The 21,117-nt window shown below is 40.1% G+C and overlaps 1 protein-coding gene across 10 annotated transcripts in view; it reads right to left on the bottom strand.

Moving 5' to 3' along the window:
* The window catches only part of OSBPL3 (oxysterol binding protein like 3), a 100,512-nt gene that overhangs the window by 28,777 nt on the left and 50,618 nt on the right, over positions 1-21,117 (bottom strand). For all 10 annotated transcript variants that reach the window (XR_012994719.1, XM_076331312.1, XM_076331311.1 and 7 more), the window contains 9 exons: positions 12,204-12,320; positions 11,949-12,002; positions 11,625-11,738; positions 10,671-10,841; positions 7,198-7,324; positions 6,253-6,356; positions 6,011-6,103; positions 5,243-5,399; positions 2,784-2,914 (listed from right to left, as the gene is read on the bottom strand). Coding sequence is in view for 9 of the 10 variants with exons in the window: in XM_076331312.1 (XP_076187427.1) it covers positions 2,784-2,914; positions 5,243-5,399; positions 6,011-6,103; positions 6,253-6,356; positions 7,198-7,324; positions 10,671-10,841; positions 11,625-11,738; positions 11,949-12,002; positions 12,204-12,320 (1,068 nt within the window). In the remaining variant the exon portion in view is untranslated. The remainder of the gene's footprint in view (positions 1-2,783; positions 2,915-5,242; positions 5,400-6,010; positions 6,104-6,252; positions 6,357-7,197; positions 7,325-10,670; positions 10,842-11,624; positions 11,739-11,948; positions 12,003-12,203; positions 12,321-21,117) is intronic.

Here is a 21,117-nt window from a genome sequence, read left to right as displayed (position 1 = left end):
TATAAAGTTCTCTCAACTAACTTGAATGTGGCTTTACTGTGTAAAAAGGGGTGAAGAGTATTTAAAGTGCAGTATAAAACACCATCACCACATGATTTTTCACTGGTTCAGCAAATCATTTATTAAAATGCTTCAAACCTCGTTCCTTATCTCTCAAATTAAAACTATTTTTGTTCAGTGTGAGGGAAAAGACACACAAATGGAGGAAAAAAAGCCAAAGATGGCAGGGATATTTCAAGTTACCAGGTTTTGCAAGCTGATTTAATAAATGAATTTTGTGCACCTTTTTTCTTTTCAAGCTCCCTTCCTTCACCCGTCTCCAACCTCGCCTCTATCAACATTAATTCTTACTCTTGCCACATCCAAAACCATTCAATTTTCCCATCAGCCTGCTATATTGACAGTTCCCTTTGCCTTCCGCTGACAGAGAAATAAGACTTAAATTCAGACAGGTACAGGTACAATTTATGTCCTATCAGCTTATAATGGCAGTGATCAGAATAAAAAGCCTCTACTGCAAACTCATGTTTGTTACATGTTATTTACTCATGCTAGGTGCATCTGATGGACAGGTGTCAGTTAGAGTAGACTTGTAGGAAGAGAATGCAACCCTGCCTGCAGTGAAAATATCTCTGAAAAAAAAAGATTGGGTTACTAATTTTGGAACAACACTGAAGACTTACTGCCCATTTTAGTGAACTGAATCAACACTAGGATGTGGAGAACCCTGCTGTTTACACATCTGCTTTGTCCCACAAATGCTTCTGATTTTGACAGTAAATTTTTGTTGGAAATAGTCTTGAGAGCAGGAAAGACAGTAAGCTCAAAGTGATGATGGGGGGAGAAAGTAATTTCTGGCTTTACATATGTGTGGTCTGAATTGGCCATACAGGCATATATCACTTTTGTGTCAAGTGTTCAAGTGGACAGCATTGTGTTATACCCACAACATCAAATAAGTGCAAGAAAGAATTTACACAGCTTTCCTGTAACAGCATCTTCCAATTTTCATTGTTTGCTACAAAGTGTTTTCTTCTTTCTATTGTCTTCTTCCTCGCCCAAACATAAAAATATTGTATTTTTCCCCATTCTGTATTTGCTTTTCTTAGACTGTGTGTAGGTCAAGGATACTATCTTAATGAGGGAGAAGCAGACAGAGAGATGCTAATTTTGTGGTGCTTTATCCACTTTAAATCTGTTCATTTTTCTTCCCCTGCCAGGCTGATGAGAGCAAAACAGACTTATGTTTGATAGCTTTCAACCTGTGAGTCTGACTTTTTGTTCCTCACGTACAGAAAACAAACTGAAATGAACAACAACAAACACGAAGTCAGTGTCATCCACACAGGACTCTCTTTCAAGTTTATCATATCTGTGCTTTCATACGTCTTCAAAGGAAGCTTATTCCTTTCTCCTACAGGATCTCTTCTCCACAGGGTGAGAAAATTTCTGTTGGTATCATGGCTTTACAGATCTGCAGGCTAAGAATAGCTCTCACAGGTGTTAACCGCTGCTGAAACTGCCAAGGTTCACAGACAACTTCTGGATGGGTTACAAAAGGCTTATTAAGTATCAGATACGACCTAAAAGCATGACTTTTAAAAGACATTTAGAGGATGAAGATGGACAACAGAATTTCATTGCTCAGAAAAAAAAAATTCATGCTAAGCTGAGTGTTCACTGAGTTCAGAAATCTTAAAACATTTTTTTTTTTATAAAATGGTAGGCAAATAACACTGGAAAAATAAAAGTCACCTATTCAAATATCAGAAGTGGAACATCTGAAAGCCAAAAACAAAGAAGCGCAAATGAGTGAGTACAGTTATAGAACAGGTTTCAGCTTTCTCTAAATACTATGAAGACATCAGAGCCTCTAAAGGTCTAGGCAGAGAGGCACGTTATACGCTTAAAAAACTATAACCATACACAGCTTTTGTAAAGCAAAAGGAAGTTTTCATACTGAAATAATTCTAAGATGATCTATATCACATTTATCAATGCCAGAGAGTCTCCCCTGCCTCTGATTAGGAATTTGCAACAAACACTGAAATCTTAAGACCATGGTAATGATGGCACTCGTTGTTCTGAAATCAGATCACTGTTTGGTTGACATGTTCAAACATGACCAACCTGAAAGTTCTGGTCTCAACCAATTACAAAAAGCACACCAATCAAAAACCCCCACCTTTTTAAAGAGCACAATTTTTTGTCATTTAGAACTCTGCCCTAACAGCTCCATTTGCTGCTTTTAGATGACTAACAGATAATTAAGGTTAGAAGTCAATATAAACAAGTTGAACTTGAATTTGCTTTGCAGTGTCTTGGTGCAGCATGGTGAAGCTCTAGTGCATTAGAAGGGACAGCTGAGTGCTTTCAGCCACTCTCACTTTTATTTTATGCCAAGTCATACAGTGAATACTTGAGTGCTGTTTAGGAAAAGAAAAGGAAAAGGAAACCTGCAACCTACCAGAACTGAGTGATTAAACGGTGTATGTTTTGAGAGAAAGTAGAGTCATCGTCACAGAGCAGCCCTCTGATTCTTATCAAATGATACAGATTATACCATATACCTAAATCAATCTATCAGACTTCAGTGATTTCACAATACCTTTAACATTTAGGAAAGAGTCTTTGAAAAACACCATATATAATAACTTACTATGATTCAATACTGCAAATTCTAGCACAGAACAGACACTAAAGAAACAGAAATTAACTACTATAAAATTTAAAAGTAGTATCTGATGACAATGAAGCTTGCTGAGCTTCAGCATGTCACTTACGGATGTTAAGGCATTCTTCAAGCCAACTATTTGTGCAGATGGAGATGAGGATGCATCATGCTCCAGCACCTGCTTCAGCTTTTCTCTCTCTGTGGATATGGTGCTGAAAGCTGACCTCAAGGTGAAGTAAACTAGAACCATTTCGTAAAAATTGACAGTTAAAAACAGCTACCAATTGTATACATACCAATTATGCAAAACTTCAATGAAACATCATTTATGGTGACAGAAACAAGAATTTAGGTTGAGAGATCCAGGGTGGGTTACTAAAAACAAGTAATATTAATCAAAGTTATAGGGTAGATTTTTTAGTAGGAAAAATGTTTACGGTGAACACTACCGTGTTGGCTATATTAGCCACAGTCAAAATTACTCTGATTATTTGTGACAGATGGCAACAAAGCTAACTAACCACATCTGCTCTTCACTTGCTTTTGTTCCCCAATTAGCTTGAATCTTCAGATGGTCATGACTCTATTCCACATTCCTTTAAGTATTCCAGTGGGGGAGAAGAAGAGAGGGAAGAAAAAAAAAATGAAATAGAAAAAAAATAATCAAAAAAGCAGCTATAACACATACTGTGCCACAGCTGTAGGGTTAGTACTTTCCCCACAAGGAAGTCAACTGTGGTGTTGAGTTTTGTTATCTCTTTTTGGGATAAAGAAATTTCAGCTTGTTAGATGATTTAGTGACTCAAAGGGTCAGATCCTGAATGTTGTGCACGTTACGCTGCTACTTCTACTCCTTCCTGAGCCAGTATCACCAGCCTGAAACATTTAAATCAGACAACAGATCATGCAATTTTAAAATCACTAGATTTTTAAAGGGGAAATGCACTTTCCTTACTTTTTTACTTTTAAGACTTTTAATCTTTTCTTTAACCACAAGGAATAAAAATTTATTCGAGTAATATTTGTTTATGTAGGATTTCAACATTCATCTAACTGGAGAATGAGAGGATTTCTGAGGGCCTAATCAAGCCTTGTAATACAGTCATGAGAACTGTATCCATTTACAGGGAAATGGAGATGTAAAATCTGAGCATGGATGCATGGAAAGGGCAAAGAACAAGAAATCTCTGATACCTCCCCCTTCTAATCATCCACTCTGAGTTAACTTGAATCATCATCACTTCACTGAGTATTTGCTGTAACCTAATTTACTCTTCTAAGAAAATATTCTTAAGGTATATTTCAACACTGCAAACCATTACTGAAGCTAATTCTCATACTTGAACCTATCTGAAGAAATCTTTAACAGTATCACAGGGGATGGGGACAAAGAACTATCCACTATGATTTATTTTGTTAGCCTTTCATATGTGGATGACATGACCAGAATCTTCAGTGATCTTAAATGTCATTTAATAAGTTGTATACTAACTTAAATTTTCAAGAATTATTACATACTAAAGTACTAATGTTACATTTCATTTAATTTATATCAAAAGCTAAAGCAAAAGTTTTCTTCACTACCCTGTTTTGGGAGGGGTGCGGTATAAAGCAACTTTGGAAAAAAATTCTTTGTACTCTTAATAAAACAATACTGTATTAAATAGTACCAAGTCAATTGTCCCCTCAAATGCATGGGTCAACCTAACTAAAATTTCTGACTTGGACATTTCAGGTAAGATGATCTTGAGTAGGTGATCTCTTTGCTCTGCTTAATAGCAACTTTTCCAACTGTGCCCACCCTTTTTGGAAAACATACATCAGTTTTGAATATAATTGACTTTATAAAGTTTACTACTTAGGTATATTCCTTACATAACGGAATCAATCAGCACCAGAGGGCAAAAACAAGCAAAGAATGCTTATTGATAACATGAACCATTATCTTGTGCAAAAGGGGCAAAGCCAATACTTCCAAAAGTCTTTCAGATATAAATGCTTAAGTGCCTTCCTCACCAAGATCACTTAAACAATAAAAATGTTTCTGGTGCGACGCTGATGGAGCAAAGCACTGCTAATGAAAAATGATTTTGGGAGAAGAAACATTTCTAGTCAAGCTGCCCCTCTGGCTGCTTTACATGATTTTACTTTTCTGTATTCACTAAAAATAGGTTACTACCATAGCAACCCTTGCATCACCAATAAATGTTGACTCTGAAATACAGTGAAGCACACCGAATATACAAACATACATGTGCTCATATACACACATGCGCATGTAAACACAAAAGAGTATAATCTGCTGTTGTGTTTATAGCAACTGATTTTAGGATTTTTACCTTTTGACAAAAAAATACAATCTGGGTTTTTAGCACATAAAACAAAGGGCTGTCCTTTATTAAATAAAAAACAAAAAAATGTTATGATTAAGCCACTTTTTTTCAAATTACTCAAGATCTCAACATTTTCTGCTTTTTCTAAACATTAAACAGGAAGCATTCTCAGAACTCACATCATTATTTAAATTGCAATGATACAAAACCACATATGAAAGACAATTTCATTTACCTTTATGTGCAATATGAAATAAGTCCTCTTGCATTTTAGTAAATTCTGATGATGCTTCAGAGCCATCAGAGTAATTTTTCTCCTCTACAAAATCTATTGTAGATAAGTTTGGATTGGAAGCATGCAGTCTCATAGGGGCAGAAAATACTGAAGGCACCTGTAAGGAGGAAAGCCGTTTGTGATGTTTTTACAAACTGCAAAGAAAATTTTGTTTTACTGTACCCACCCGGGTTACATGTTGGAGGCACCAAAACTGGAAAAACTGCTGTCAATTACCAATAGGCTTGGAATGGATGACACCTGGCAAATGAAACCATAGATATAACTTTGCCCAAGATATCATAATTGGAGATTTGGCAAAACTCCAAGAAACAAGCCCATTGAGAGCTGTAGCATATGCTATACTATTTTTCCCCACTTATAAGTATCTAATCACATGGCCTCTGGATACAAATGTGTACAAAACTATCTGGAGAATTTGCAAAAATCTGTACTGATAAAAAACCCCAACACCGCAACCCCCCCAGATTGGAGGCAGATTGAAAACATGGGTAAAAAACATGACCAGTCCCCTGAAAGTAACAGCACAGATCCTATTGCAGATATCAATGACAACGTATTTGTGTTTTGTCTGATAGATTACCACTTAAAATGAGCTAGCACAGAACACTACTTAGAAAGGATTAATATTTTCTAAACTGGTCACACCGAGAAGTGATCAATAACTAAGATTTGAAGAAAGATGGGCACTGAAAGGACTGAAGTCACCTGTAACATTCCTTTAGCCTCTTTCCCAACAACTCTGGATCGCCACCTCCTGTGTGTTCTCTTTTCCTTCTTTGGGCTTTCAAAAGGTCCAACCTTTTAACAACAAACAGGACAAAAATAATACAGATTGCCATGAAAATAGCAGAGCTAAGAAGAAATACCTTGGATCCTTTAGGATTTGGGGTTGTTTTTTGGAATTGCAAGGGAAAACTTTTTTTGGTTTTGTTTTTTAAACAACAAACCTGCATAGCATTTATAGCAGGCGCTGAATATGTCCTGTGAAGAACATCCATGCTCTGTAACAGCTGGTTCATTTCCAGTAAATATGTGTGACAATTGGAGAGGTCTGTTTTGAAAAAGAGAGTATTTTCAGTTGCCCTAAAGTAACAGACACACTGAGAGTTTTTTTTCTTCGTAGGTTAGTCTTATTTTGATTGTAGCTAGCTTAAGTTATTCATTGACTAAAAGCACATTATTAGACAACTGGATAAAAAGCTTGTATCCTTCTATCTTCATGTTCAAATTCAAAATACTGAAATGCATCTACATGGTGTGTATAATGATCACGATATTTTATCCTAGTTGGTTGCAGAAAAATGAGAATAACATGATAATTACTGCAGGTTGGGACTAGTCAGAGCTCCTCATGGTGAGGGTAACAATGCCATAGGCATCAAGACTGAGTTGTACATTCAGAGCTAGAGATGAGGCTCCTCTATATTAGAGCTGAAGCTCACCGGTAGGCAGAACTTTACCAAATAAGTATCACACAGACACTACCAACATGAGAAAGATCTTCATGCTCTTAGGAAAGCATGAAAGCAGAAAGTGACTTTGAAGTAGGAAGATTTAGTGCTTTTTAAATGACTAGATTTTAGATGCTTCCCTTTTTTGAATACCCAGCTTAGGAAAGGTCAAATCTTACTACTGAAGGTGATGTTCGTATATAAAAAAAATGTACTGAAATATATAGGTTCCTTGAAGAGGTGCCCACAATTGTTACCCCCACATCCAAAATCACTAGTCCTTTTGAGAAGAAGTGAGTAGCCAGTTAATCAACAACCACCCCTTTCCTCCCTCCAGTTTCAGAGAAAACTCTAACTGTAATGACTACTTACAGTGTAGTATTCTTGTCAAGAAAAACTAGGGGAAATAGGCTACTTTCAACTTCCTTCAAATATCATTACCTCTTGAGCATTTTTCCATGTCTTCAGAAGACTGTAGCCAAGATGAAATCCTGGACTCATTACTTGAAAAGGAAAATGACAAATTACCTCCAGGTGACAACGAATTCTGTTTGGTCAAGCTGCCTGCCTGTTCCAAAGAAGAACAAGTGAATTATTAACAAACAATATCTTAATGTTGTATGCACCAATTTTGACAACCAACAGTTGAGGTCCATGATCAGGGACAAGGACTGAAGGCATCAATAACATGGAGGAGAAAAAGTGTATGAACTAGACTAGGTGTACAGTCATTGAGCATAACGTCAGGATATCTAACATAACTGCTGTCCACAAGCAGTAGAAATACTAAACGAACCATACAAATTTGCTGAAAACTAAATTTTGAGGAAGGGCAAAGTTCTGCATAAATTAAGTCAACTTAATACAATTAAAGCACCATATCTGAACAGAACCAAAGCCGGACATTCTGTTCCTTCTTCATGCTCCCCAAAGAAGCCCCCAAAGTAACTTAAATGTAACATGCACATATTTGTTAAAGCTATTTTTCAGTGAAGAAACCAAGATCTACTAGATGTTATTTAAAAATTTTACTCAATGTTGTATGACTTTAGCATGGATTTGACTTGACAGGTCTTAATAGGTGTGTGACCATACACCTCATCTGGGTAAATACCCTTTTACAACGTCTCAGTAACCATTTTCAAACTGATCTCATTTTCAGCAGTGCCCACTATCAGATGCTTCAGGAGATGCTGGAAATTCTGTGTAAGAGCTAACTGAGCAGTAAAATTAAGTAGCTTCCAATGGGAAGAAATTTCTACCCAATACTATTACCAGTTGATTGTGGCCTATAATGATGGTTTCTTCTCTAATGTAACTACAAATAATAGCCATTCAAATGCCTCATTATTTTTAGACCTTACTAAACTTTTCATTTTTAATAATATCTATGTCAGGAAGTTGCACAAATTACATGCTTTGTCAACGTCTTGTTTAAAATCAGTTTTAAAATGTTTCATCTTAAGTGACATTACATGACCACTTTACTGGTTATGAGAAAAGCTGACTAAATTGTTTGGCTTGTCTCTGAAGCATACACTTTACAAACTTTGTTACCTCCTGCTCACCTTATATCAAAACTCAGGTAGTATAGTTTTAAATCTATTCATAGGAAACATCATCTACATCGCAGTCAGCTGCCGTATTCTTAGTTGGTCTTTTTAAATTTACAATATAAGCTCCAACCTGAGTTGCAGAATAAAATAAAATGCACTATCCACATGATGTCATTCAGTACTGTGTAAATTTGTATAGTCAGTATGCAATAATAGTAAGCACCAATAAGCACACTTATTTTTAAATTAATCTATGTAGTTTAACTGTTTTATTCCTACATAAAGCTGTATGAGCTTTAGTCATCTATATATGTATACCCAAATAATAATCCCAGCACCTTTAAAAGCACAAGTAAACTGAATTTAAAGATGAGCAATTGTATTGGCATTTTGTGAACAAATCCCACATTTATCTCTTCAGAAATCTATCTCATGTAACCAACTTTTCCAGAACTCATACACATGAGGGGCATGAGCAGGAGGGAAGAAGGAAGTAGGCATTGCCAAGAAACGGGCAAGAGAGAGTTTGTGTAGCTCCAGTTAGCATAGTTTTGCTTTTGATCAGCATGGCTAAGCTTTAAAATCCAAGCATTCCACATAAACATATGTAGATACACGCACCTACCTCCCAACAACAACAAAAAAACATATGTGAAAACCGATCAGGTGTTTCTAAAAGCAAATAAAATGCAATGCAAAGCTCACTTGATATATTTTTCTCAAAATAACCTAACTGCTGGATTGATATCAACTAACATCAAACTAGGACTGGTGTAAATTGGCAAACTTCCATTTAGCTTCAGCAGAGCTAAGGTGATTAATTGCAGCTTAAGAACTATCCCCTTCTATTTTTCACATGAAAATAAGTAAGGCTTCTTCGCAGTCCAAATCTGGATTAATAAATTAGAAGTGAATTAAAGTCTTTCATGCCAAAGAAAAAATGGTTAGTTTCCTGACAGTGAGCATAGATTTTAGATATGATGGTTACATGGAATTTTTTTTTTTTTTCTTTGAGAGCACAGGCATAGATATATCACGGGCTTTGCAATGTTCCACTTTTGCCCTTGATATTCGTCTCCCCTTCTATCCCTGCTGTCTTTTAGGAGAAAAGAACTAAATGGCCACAGGAGGTTTGCCATTTCCTTGCAGACACAGCCTCAGAAGAGCAGGCTGTAGGAGCCACAGAGGTGCTGGCACCATGGAAAGCATGCAGACAGCTCTTTGCAGAACAGCCCTGTTACCACAGGGTGAATTACTGTTCTTTCAGCTGCCCGCTTGCACAGATCCCCTCCCTCTCAACCACTAGCAAAAAGCTGTTCAGGCACGTAAAACTAATACTGTTACAGCATAGTCCTACCAAAGTGATGAACTGCAGGTATTGGGGAACAAGCCCACTCATCATACAGCAACACAGCCAGGGAAAAGAAAACCTTAGACAGCAGAGTAACAAAGAGGTGATTGCTGTTTAGGAGACGCTCTGGAGTTGACAGAAACAGAGAGCCGTTTCAGTTATAGTAAGTAACACCGTATTGCTAAAAAAAGACATTATTCTCAAAAGAGATCACGGTTTCTAAACTAGAGCAGAAAAGCTTCTTTGGGTGAACGTCAGCCAGTCAATGTGCAGACTGCTGAAGGCACAGAGGTTGTGTTCAGGCACAGGACACAATCACTCTTCTGTGAGCCTGCATCAAAGAGGTCATTTATGGTGTCGGACTGAGCATTTGTCAGGTCATTTGTGAAACTAACGCTCACAGACTACCTAAAGAGAACTACACTGCTGACTGCACCCATCCAGACCCCATACCCACCTACAGCATGGTCCTTGGATTGGTTTGAATAATGCTTCTACCTCACTTAAAAATATAAATAGTGGCTACAGGTGATGGCTCTTGGATAATTCCTACATACTCCTCATGTAAGCACAGTCAGATTCATTAATGTAAAAGGGGAGAGGTTTTATTAGCTAAAGGATAAATGAAAAAATGCTAAAGGGGAAAAAAAAAATCTAGCTGAGTACTCTTCTGTGACCCAGACTAATATTCACCAGCATGTATCAGACACATACTGATATATGTCTCAAAAATTATGAGGATTCTAACTCAATATGCAGTTTTAAAAGTCATCATGAAAATATAATTTACTGCATTAAAACAATGAGACAATATTATGAAATTTAACAGCATCATAGAGAAAACTGCTTGGGAGTAAATCAATAAATAATATCATCTTCCTCTTGACACGTTAGTTCATAACGTAAACCCCACCACAAACTTCCATTATGCTCTTTACTTAATAAACACAAATCAGACTAATTTAATCCCTGATGAAAGCTTATTATTTGTAAATCGTAACTATTACCTTTCTACCTGGAGTAGAATCACAAAAACCAGGGACAGAGTCCGCAGTAGTAGACACAGGGAAGAAAAGATTATTGACGTCATGAGGAAACATGGAGATTTCATTCTGACGGTACATTCTGTGATGACGAAGTTTTGCTACCCATTCATCAAACAGGTCCTGAGATTTCACCTACACAAAATTTCAGGTTTTATAACATTCACATTCAAAATCACTATCAAAGAAACTAAGGTATTTTGTGCTCATTAGACAGCTAGCCTGGCTGACCTTTATTGGCAAAATATCAGGAAAGTTTTTCTAATGATGCTCCTACTAAAATGCATACTGTATGAACTTAAGCATGACAGAAAATTAATCACAGGATAAAGTCAAGAATAAGAGAAAGTTCGATTAGTATAGTTATGACTTCCAATGCAGAACACAATACCTAGCAACTTCTAGATGGAAAAAAAAAACAATATAAATAAAAAAAAAATTAATTTGTCATTTCTTAATTGCAATTTTTAAGGTTTAGTCAAGGTTTAACTAGCCACAAATAGAAATTTGATTTTGGTGATGTATTTTAAAACAATTTATTCCACAAGGATAGACAAATCTACATATTTGACTGTGGAAAATACTTCCTATAGATAAGACAAAGAGCAAGATACAACTACTGAAAATAAAAGCACTTGTGCAACAAGTGCATACCCTTCGCTGAAAAAAGTGCTGGGTGAAAAGAGTGCTGCTAAACATGAGGCATCTTTGAAGTTTCTATTCAGAACAGGGTTACTGACTCTGGAACAGTACAATAAGACCTCTCAAGTTATAAAGTGTAAACTAGCCTGCTGAGAATAAAAGTAAGTTATTAGTGTAACTAACAGACCTCCTACTATTAAAAAAAAAAAAGTCTCCACCACACACAGCTAATGTTGTTATTTTGGAAGCAAGGTTATAACAATCTTGAAGACCTACCTTCAGATGGTATATCTGCTCTTCTGTATCCAAATCTATACATTTTGTTGATTTCTTTACAGACATGACAGAAAGTCCAACATCAATACAGCCATGAAGCTTCCCTCTCTCTATCTGCAAAGAAGTAAAAAGAATACAATCACTCCAGAATAAAGAAAAAGGATAGATATTACCTGCTGAAACCATCATTTCCCCCCCCTCAACCTACTGTTTAGAACTGCTGAAACTCTATTTCCCATTGCCAACAATATGGAATTACTGTTATTTTGGATAAAATAGTGTTGTTACCATACAATGGCCTTAAAGGGTTTCAAGATCACTTACATCAGCTTGGCATTTAGAATACTTCAAAATCCCTCTATCCAAAAAGAAGTATCTCTGTAACCAGAAATGCAGAGAATTAAAAACAAACAAACACAACACCCCCCCCAAAAAACAAACAAAAAACCAACCCAACCCACCCCATATTTCTTTGGAGAACACTTTCTCTGCTCTTAAGTAACCTTTTTGCCACAAAACCACACCAAGCAAGTCCCACTCACATGGCATTACGCTTTCAGATACACATTCCATTCCTACCTTGTGCCAGCCCTTCAAAGGCCATTTCCTCTTTTTCAGCAAGCAGCCCTCCTGCTTCTGTGGCTCCTGGGTAATATTCATTGCTCCTCGGAGTCCTTCTACAATTTCCCAGCTGTCCTGCTTAAACAGAAAATCCAAATGTAGATCTTATTTCTTGCAAAGAACAGAATTGTTAAGAGAGATTCAAGAGGAAGAAGGCTGTAAGTAAAAAAACCCAAATTATGTTGAAATCTAACCTTAGATCTGTCTTTACACTTTGTTATGTATCTTCCAAGAGACAAGATTCTTTTTTTATTTTGATAGAAAGAATACAAACTAAACACTATTTTTATGACACTGCTTCATTGAACGTTTGTGTTTACCAGAATTTTATATGTATATTTTTCTGTACATACATACACACAGTGTATAGCCACAGCCTAGTCACAATTTAGCATAAAAAACCTTCTGCCATCACAGGCAGAAACAGCCTATGCTAAAAGGATATGTTTTATAGGTTATGAAGCAGAAATAAAAGACACTGAAAATGAAGACCTTTTCTATAAAACTCTTTTGCCCGTATTCAGTAACTCAAGGTTTTGTGTTTGGTGTGAATTACAGCCTCCCTAAAGTCAAAATAACAAAATAAAATAAAAACAAATGAAAAAACCAGGGCAGTTACTCAAGTACTATGAGGAACATAACATAAAAGGAGAACACAAGAAAAATAAAAACTACCCTTCATCAGATACACCTCTAATTAAAAGAGGATCTCTCTTTTTTGCCATCAGGAACTCTTAAATGAAAGACCCTGCAGCAACATAACAAAGAAGAGAATAAATCTCACAGTATTTTTACAGTTCTTATTTATGGAACGACTGCTAATGACAACGTAACATGAGTTTCAAGATTTCTGATCAGAGATCTCATGAATTATTTATTGCCAGCTACCATAGGATTTGACAAGATCTAGAATTATGAACAACTGACAGGAAATGGCATGTGCTAGTACCATCCCCATATATTTGAAAAAGACAAAGAATACTTTAACATCTAGAATTTAATGACAAAAAAGGATTAGTATGAAACACTTTGGGGAAAACAGAACTGTACCAGGTAGGTAAGTACTTGTGATCCTCCCTGTAAGATACACAGGGAAGTATTCCCCAAAAGAACTTGACTGACTCAAAAAAACTTAAAAACAAAAATGAAACAAAAATTAGCAAAAGTGCTAGTTGTGCTCATTTATCCATCTCCAGAATCCTTAAAATTCACCCCTAGAAACCTAGAAAAAAAATTACGTCAGGTAATATGCTCATTACTTGAGTAACAAGGCGTAACGGCAAACCATCTTCTAAAAGACATTCATTAAACACTTCAAGGAATGTAATCTCTTATTCCACCACGTTACTGGTGGCACTCCACTATTTTGTTATTATTTTCCTTGCACTGCACTTTATGGAACAAACTGGAAAGCTGCTCTGCTTCCCTGGCTTGAGTTCACTCTGCCAACACTCACCACAAAACAGGCTGCAGGCAATAGAAATGTGGGGCTGAGCAGCTCCACAGACCACCCAATGATGTTCTACTACTTGAAGGTAAGTCAAAACTGCAGTTGTCCTAACTGAAATTGTTATCACGGCACACATTTTGTGCCCCTACAGGTTTGGGTTTTATCCTTGTCAGTTTTGTAACAAACAGCTTCTTTCTTCCCTCCAGGTTGAGAGAGATTTTGACAGCTACTTAGATACCATTATTTCTAACCAAGGATCATGAAATCGTATTTTTTCTATTGAAAACCAGAAGTTACACTCCATATTCTTTATTTTTTATTTTTACTACTTTGGGACTCACTTATAATTCTCAATAATCATGAACCTTTTCCTGCTTTGGGGTAAATTACTATGATACCAGATCAGGGAACAGAGAAGTTATTCATGGATATCATGAATTAGCGGGCTGAAGGGAGAGCAGAAGGCCTCCTCGGCTGTCTCCAGCACATCAGCCTAACACCAGCCACAGCAGCACGTGCTCTGCTGCTAGGGACCAACAGCACTGGTCTTTCACAGGGTGAAGCTGGCAGAGAATGAAGCAGAGAGCCAGCCTGTGCCTGTGCAAGGACAGTTAGCTAGAGCTTGCTAGCTGCAGTTTGACAGCTATTCAAGTACAAAGGCAGCTCTAAGCCTCCACAATTAAGGACTTTTTTTCCCCTCTTTTTTTTTTTTGACAGAACATTCCAGTCTACAACCTTGAAAGCCAAAAAGAAATTATGTTCCACCACCTCTTTTGCCATAAATTTAAATATTAGGCCACTAAATGCTTTCTGTAGTGGTCTTGGATTACTTTTTCCTGTTAAAGATTATTAAGCCTATAATCACAAGGATTGGGACTGTTATGATGACAGAGAGCAGCCTCTTTAAATATCATCAAATATAGTGTAATGCTACACTTTACATTAACTAAGTAACTGCTGAACTTACTGCTGCTTAAATGTCCACGTGTGGATAAAATCTCATCTCCTCAGAAAATATGATCTACTAAATGAGCCAATATAAAAAATAATCTTGACATTAGCCGATTTCAAATTGGGGAGTTGGATAAAGGTAAACATTTTAAAAAGTGAGAAACCTGATGGAACTAGTGAGAGAGAATTCTAACTAACAGGAGCATCTGCGAGATTAAGAAAAATGTTGTGCTTATGCTTTTGCTTCTTTCTTCTTGAAATTAGCCAGAAGAGTTTAAAGGCTGTTTTGCCTGATTACCAAGCAAGCTATTTCCCCTGCCTTTGCCAAAATATATTAAACTGCAGTACCCAAACACATAACTTCTCCACTGAGAATTAATCTGATAGCAGTCAAGACTAGCGAACAGTAGATCCTTTTCAATATTCTAGTGTTATACCTAACAAAACAACTTTCTTGAACTTTGGATCAAGTTCTCACAGACTTTGGTTAAGCTTAAACACAGTATATGGTTGATAGAGTGGTCTGCTTGCAGGAGACAAGCAGAAATTTCAGCACAATCAAGAAAAACATAAGAATCCAGATTCACCTTTCTGTAAGGATAAGCCTTAGAAAGAAAGAGAATCCTGAAGTGAGACAGACCAATGCTACACTGGGCATATGAGATGAAGAGAAAGGAAGCAGCTGAGAAATAGCTCAGCCAATTACACCCACCTGGAATATACATGGTGTCAATAGTTTTGGTCAAACTTTTAAATACAGAGCGCGTCCTGGCCTGCATTACAACTCCAATTTTGTCTGGGCCTCTCGGGCAGTCCAGACACAAGGTGTCTCCCACGTTCCGGCAGGAGAGCTACATTTCTCCCTGTTCTTCAGGTCAGTGAGGTGGCCAAGAATGTGCCTTCATAATTAAGTAAGTGTGAAAATGGGAAGAAAAGCTGAAGTAGGAGCACTTCTTCCCACCAAGTAGGCCCGATGGCCTGCCAAATCTCAGGCGGTGAAGACAAGTCTCCTACTCTCATTTCTGCCCTGGGAACCTCACCTTCAATTGCAAACTTTACATAAAGGTAGCTTAGTTGGATTAGAAATGGATCCTTTTAGAAGCACGAGACTATTTAATCAACTAAGTTACCCAAGGAAAGGCAAGGAATAGCTCAGAGAATTAACAGTTTGGGGACCTGCTGGATACATGCAAGGTGCAATGCTGCATTAACAGCATCCGGTCCTCTTCCACATACATCTGTCCAGAAGACTCCAACCTTTCCCACCTGAGCCTCAGAACTCCCACATTTTTCAAAACAGTGCTGCTGTGACTGGTTTTGCATCTGTTTGCTCTTGACCCAGACCCTACAGGATCTTGATCGGTATTTTGTTTAGTGAGAGATCTGACACCTCATTTAATGAGGAAAAAGCATCAGTTGGCTATTGCTGGGAGCAGCTGCAGAAGTGAAAAAAACCTGCTTACTCTCTAAAATGAAGGCAAATTAATCAGGCTGGTCAGTTATCATCTATTCTCATCTGTCTGAAACAGCAGAGGAGTGAATTGGAGATACAGATTTCCTGAAAGCTACTGGAAGCATTCAGATTATGCTCCATTTTGCTGATTCTTATCGCACAATAGGGAACTGAAAGAGATACCCCAAACCACAGTGCTAAACTAAAAAAACCCAACCACTACGCAACCCCCCCCCCAAAAAAAAAAACCAAACCAAAACTCCCAGCTGAATGGCATTAACAATTCTAGCATAAGGCTGATGTCCAGACTGGTCGTGTCTTAAGGCTATGACACTACAGAAGATTTTGTATCATTATGGGCCAATATCTGCACAAAATGATCAACACTGCATTTGCTGCCCAGGCAGAAGTTTCACCCGAGGCTGAGGGAGGAACATACTCTTTACTTTTCTCAGGTCCAGAGGTGCTTATTTCAGATCAGCACTGGAAAAATCACCCTATAGTTGCTACTTGGCTTATACCTGCTCTGTGGCTGAGGAAAAAAACCATACACTTTTGTCTTCAGAGATAAGTCTGTCATTGGGTAACTGCAGTAATTTTCTTTGTTTAATAAAATAAAAGCCACCTCATTTTCTGCAATATACTGTACCATATATCTCCTCAAGGCGAATTATTTCAGGAGAAATAATGAAGTAATGAGTTTGAACGTCTCTCAGACCGATGCTTGCAGTTGCAGCTCTCTGAACGAAACAGATGACAGTGCCAGACTTTCTTCCAGTGTAAAATGCAGTCAGTTGTACCGAATATTTTAAAGTGCCAAAAATAGAAACCTGCTTTGTGGAGGATAAGGATTGGCATCAGCTGCAACTAAAGCATTTGTTACAGTTCATAAAATTGGCAGAAATGATCTAATTTTCTTTTTTAGAACATGAGTTTTTTAAAGCAGCTCTCCTGACCTAAAGCTTTTCCCTACTGAATCTATTTTAAAAGTTAGTTAACATATTAGACTTAAAAATAACTACCACAATATATCTTCTTTTGATCACAGGTCAATTTAAATTTAAAGAAGATCAACACCAATTTTCCTTCCTCACAAAACACAGTTTGAGTTGTGGCTTTGTAGGAGAGACCCCTTTCCATGACTGAAGGAGAGGAGCAGAGAAGAGCAGAAGTGGGAAGTGGCAGTAGCCTCAAACCTCCTATGAGGCTTCAAGGTGAAGGTGAACTTAGTGGAACAGCATTAACTGTTAACCTCTTCAGTTCACACTGCAAATGTGTTGCATCTGGCAGAAAAGGAGCACAAGTGTAGCAAAAGAATCATAGAATAGTTTGGGTTGGAAGGGACCTCTAAAGGTCATCTAGTCCAACCCCCCTGCCATGGGCAGGGACATCTTCAACTAGATCAGGTTGCTCAGAGCCCCCTCCAACCTGACCTTGAATGTTTCCAGGGATGGGGCATCCACCACCTCTCTGGGCAACCTGTTCCCATGCTTCACCACCCTCAGCATAAAAAAATTCTTCCTTAGATCTAGTCTCAATCTACCCCCCTTTAGTTTAAAGCCATTCCCCCTTGTCCTGTCGCAACAGGCCCTGCTAAAAAGTTTGCCGCCATCTTTTTTATAAGCCCCCTTTAAGTACTGAGAGGCTGCAATAAGGTTTCCCTGAAGCCTTCTCTTCTCTAGGCTGAACAACCCCAACTCTCTCAGCCTTTCTTCATAGGAGAGGTGTTCCATCCCCCTGATCATTTTCGTGGCCCTCTTCTGGACCTGCTCCAACAGGTCCGTGTCTTTCTTATGCTGAGGGCTCCAGAGCTGGACGCAGTACTCCAGGTGGGGTCTCAGCAGAGCAGAGTAGAGGGGCAGAATCACCTCCCTCGACCTGCTGGCCACGCTTCTTTTGATGCAGCCCAGGATACGATTGGCCTTCTGGACTGCAAGCGCACATTGCTGCCTCATGTCCAGCTTTTCACCCACCAGTACCCCCAAGTCCTTCTCGGCAGGGCTGCTCTCAATCCCTTCATCCCCCAGCCTGTATTGATGCCGGGGGTTGCCCTGACCCAGGTGCAGGACCTTGTCCTTGGCCTTGTTAAACCTCATGAGGTTCACACAGGCCCACTTCTCCAACTTGTCCAGGTCCCTCTGGATGGCATCCCGTCCCTCTGGTGTGTCGACTGCACCACTCAGCTTGGTGTCATCTGCAAACTTGCTGAGGGTGCACTCGATCCCACTATGTCATCGATGAAGATATTAAACAGTACCGGTCCCAATACGGACCCCTGCGGGATGCCACTCATCACCAAACTCCATCTGGACATTGAGCTGTTGACCACGACCCTCTGAATAGAATCATAGAATCACTGAGGTTGGAAAAGACCTCTAAGATCATCGAGTCCAACCATCGACCCAACACCACCATGCCCACTAAACCATGTCCCTAAGTGCCTCATCTACTCGTCTTCTAAATACCTCCAGGGATGGGGACTCCACCACTTCCCTGGGCAGCCTCTTCCAATGTTTAAACACTCTTTCAGTAAAGAAATTTTTCCTCACGTCCAATCTAAACCTCCCCTGGCGCAACTTGAGGCCATTTCCTCTCATCCTATCGCTAGTTACTTGGGAGAAGAGACTGACACCCACCTCGCTACAACCTCCTTTCAGGTAGTTGTAGAGAACGATGAGGTCTCCCCTCAGCCTCCTTTTCTCCAGGCTAAAATCGTTGCGACCATCTAACCAATTCCTCACCCACCGGACAGTCCATCCATCAAATCCCTACCTCTCCAGTTTAGAGAGAAGGATGTTGTGGGGGACCGTGTCAAAGGCCTTACAGAGGTCCAGATAGATGACATCTGTAGCCCTTCCTGTGTCCACTGATGTAGTCACTCCATCATAGAAGGCCACTAGGTTAGTCAGGCAGGACTTGCCCTTGGTGAAGCCATGCCGGCTGTCTCGAATCACCTCCCTGTCCTCCATGTGCCTTAGCAGAGCTGCCAGGAGGATCTGTTCCATGATCGTCCCAGGCACAGAGGTGAGACTGACTGGCCTGTAGTTCCCCGGGACTTCCTTTTTTCCCTTTTTGAAAATGGGGGTTATGTTTCCCCTTTTCCAGTCAGTGGGAACTTCACCAGACTGCCACGACTTCTCAGATACGATGGGTAGTGGCTTAGCAACTTCATCTGCCAGTTCCTTCAGGACCCGCGGATGGATCTCATTGGGTCCCATGGACTTGTGCACCTTCAGGTGCCTTAGATGGTCTTGAACCTAATGTTCTCCCACAGTGGGCGGTTCTTCATTCTCCCAGTCCCCGCCTTTGCCTTCTGTGGCTTGGGCGGTGAGGCTCGAGCACTTGCTGGTGAAGACCGACGCAAAAAAGTCATTGAGTACCTCCACCTTCTCCGTGTCCCAGGTAACCAGGTCTCCCGTTTCATTCCGGAGAGGGCCCACATTTTCCCTTGTCTTCCTTTTATCCCTGATGTACCTATAGAGTCTTTCCTTGTTGCCCTTGATGTCCCTGGCCAGATTTAATTCTATCAGGGCTTTAGCTTCCCTAACCTGATCCCTGGCTGCTCGGACAATTTCTCTGTATTCCTCCCAGGCTACCTGTCCTTCCACCCTCTGTAGGCTTCCTTTTTGTGTTTGAGTTTGTGTTTGAGAACAAGGCCTTGTTCATCCATGCAGGCCTCCTGGCATTTTTGCCTGACTTCCTCTTTGTTGGGATGCATCGCTCCTGAGCTTGGAGGAGGTGATCCCTCAATATTACCCAGCTTTCCTGGGCCCCTCTTCCCTCCAGGACTTTGTCCCATGGCACGCTACCAAGCAGATCCCTGAAGAGGCCAAAGTCTGCTGTCCTGAAGTCCAGGGTAGTGAGCTTGCTGTGCGCCCTCCTCAGTGCCCTAAGGATCTGGAACTCCACCATTTCGTCGTCACTGCAGCCCAGGCTGCCCTTGAGCTTCACATTCCTCACCAGCCCCTCCTTGTTGGTGAGAACAAGGTCCAGCATCGCACCTCTCCTCGTTGGCTCCTCTACCACTTGGGGAAGGATGTTATCATCGACGCATTCCAGGAACCTCCCCGATTGCTTATGCCCTGCCGTGTTGTTCCTCCAACAGATGTCGGGGTGGTTGAAGTCCCCCATGAGGACCAGGGCTTGTGAGCGTGAGGCTGCTCCTATCTGTCTATAGAGGGCCTCATCCGCTCGGTCTTCCTGGTCAGGTGGCCTGTAGCAGACCCCCACCGTAATGTCACCTGTCCCTGCCTTCCCTTTAATGCTGACCCACAGGCTCTCGGTCGGCTCCTCATCCATCCCCAGGCAGAGCTCCATGCACTCCAGCTGGTCATTGACATAGAGGGCGACACCCCCTCCTCATCTCCCCTGCCTGTCCTTCCTAAAGAGCCTGTATCCCTCCATCCCAACACTCCAATCATAGGAGCCATCCCACCACGTCTGTGTGATGCCAGTAAGGTCGTAGCCCTGCAGGCGTGCGCATGTCTCTAACTCTTCTTGTTGGTTCCCCATGCTACGTGCGTTTGCATAGAGGCATTTAAGTTGGGCCCCTGATGAAGCTGTCTTACTGGCTGGAGTTCCTTTGTGCTGCTCTTCAGGCACTCTCCTGCTGCCCTGTGTTCCTTCTCCAGGCTCTGGGCATCTATTGCTGGCCCTGGCATCAAACTGGTAGGAGTGGGATGGATTGAGGTTCCCCTCCCCTGGCATCTCTAGTTTAAAGCCCTCTTCACCAGCTTGGCAAGCCTATGACCGAAGATGCTCTTCCCCTCCTCTGACAGATGGACCCCGTCAGCCCCCAGTAGACCAGGTTTCTCAAAGTGAGTCCCATGGTCTAAGCAGCCGAACCCCTGGCTATGGCACCAGTTTCGTAATCATTTGTTGACTCGCCAGATTCGACTGGCCCTTTCAAACCCCTTCCCTTTGAATGGCAGGATTGATGAAAAAACTACCTGCGCTCCAGAGTCCCTTACCGTCACTCCCAGGGCTCTGTAGTCCTTATTGATAGTCCTCAGACTGCT

Source organism: Aptenodytes patagonicus, chromosome 2 (assembly GCF_965638725.1).
Source record: "Aptenodytes patagonicus chromosome 2, bAptPat1.pri.cur, whole genome shotgun sequence".
Taxonomy (NCBI): domain Eukaryota; kingdom Metazoa; phylum Chordata; class Aves; order Sphenisciformes; family Spheniscidae; genus Aptenodytes; species Aptenodytes patagonicus.
This window is presented reverse-complemented; position numbering and strand designations above follow the sequence as displayed.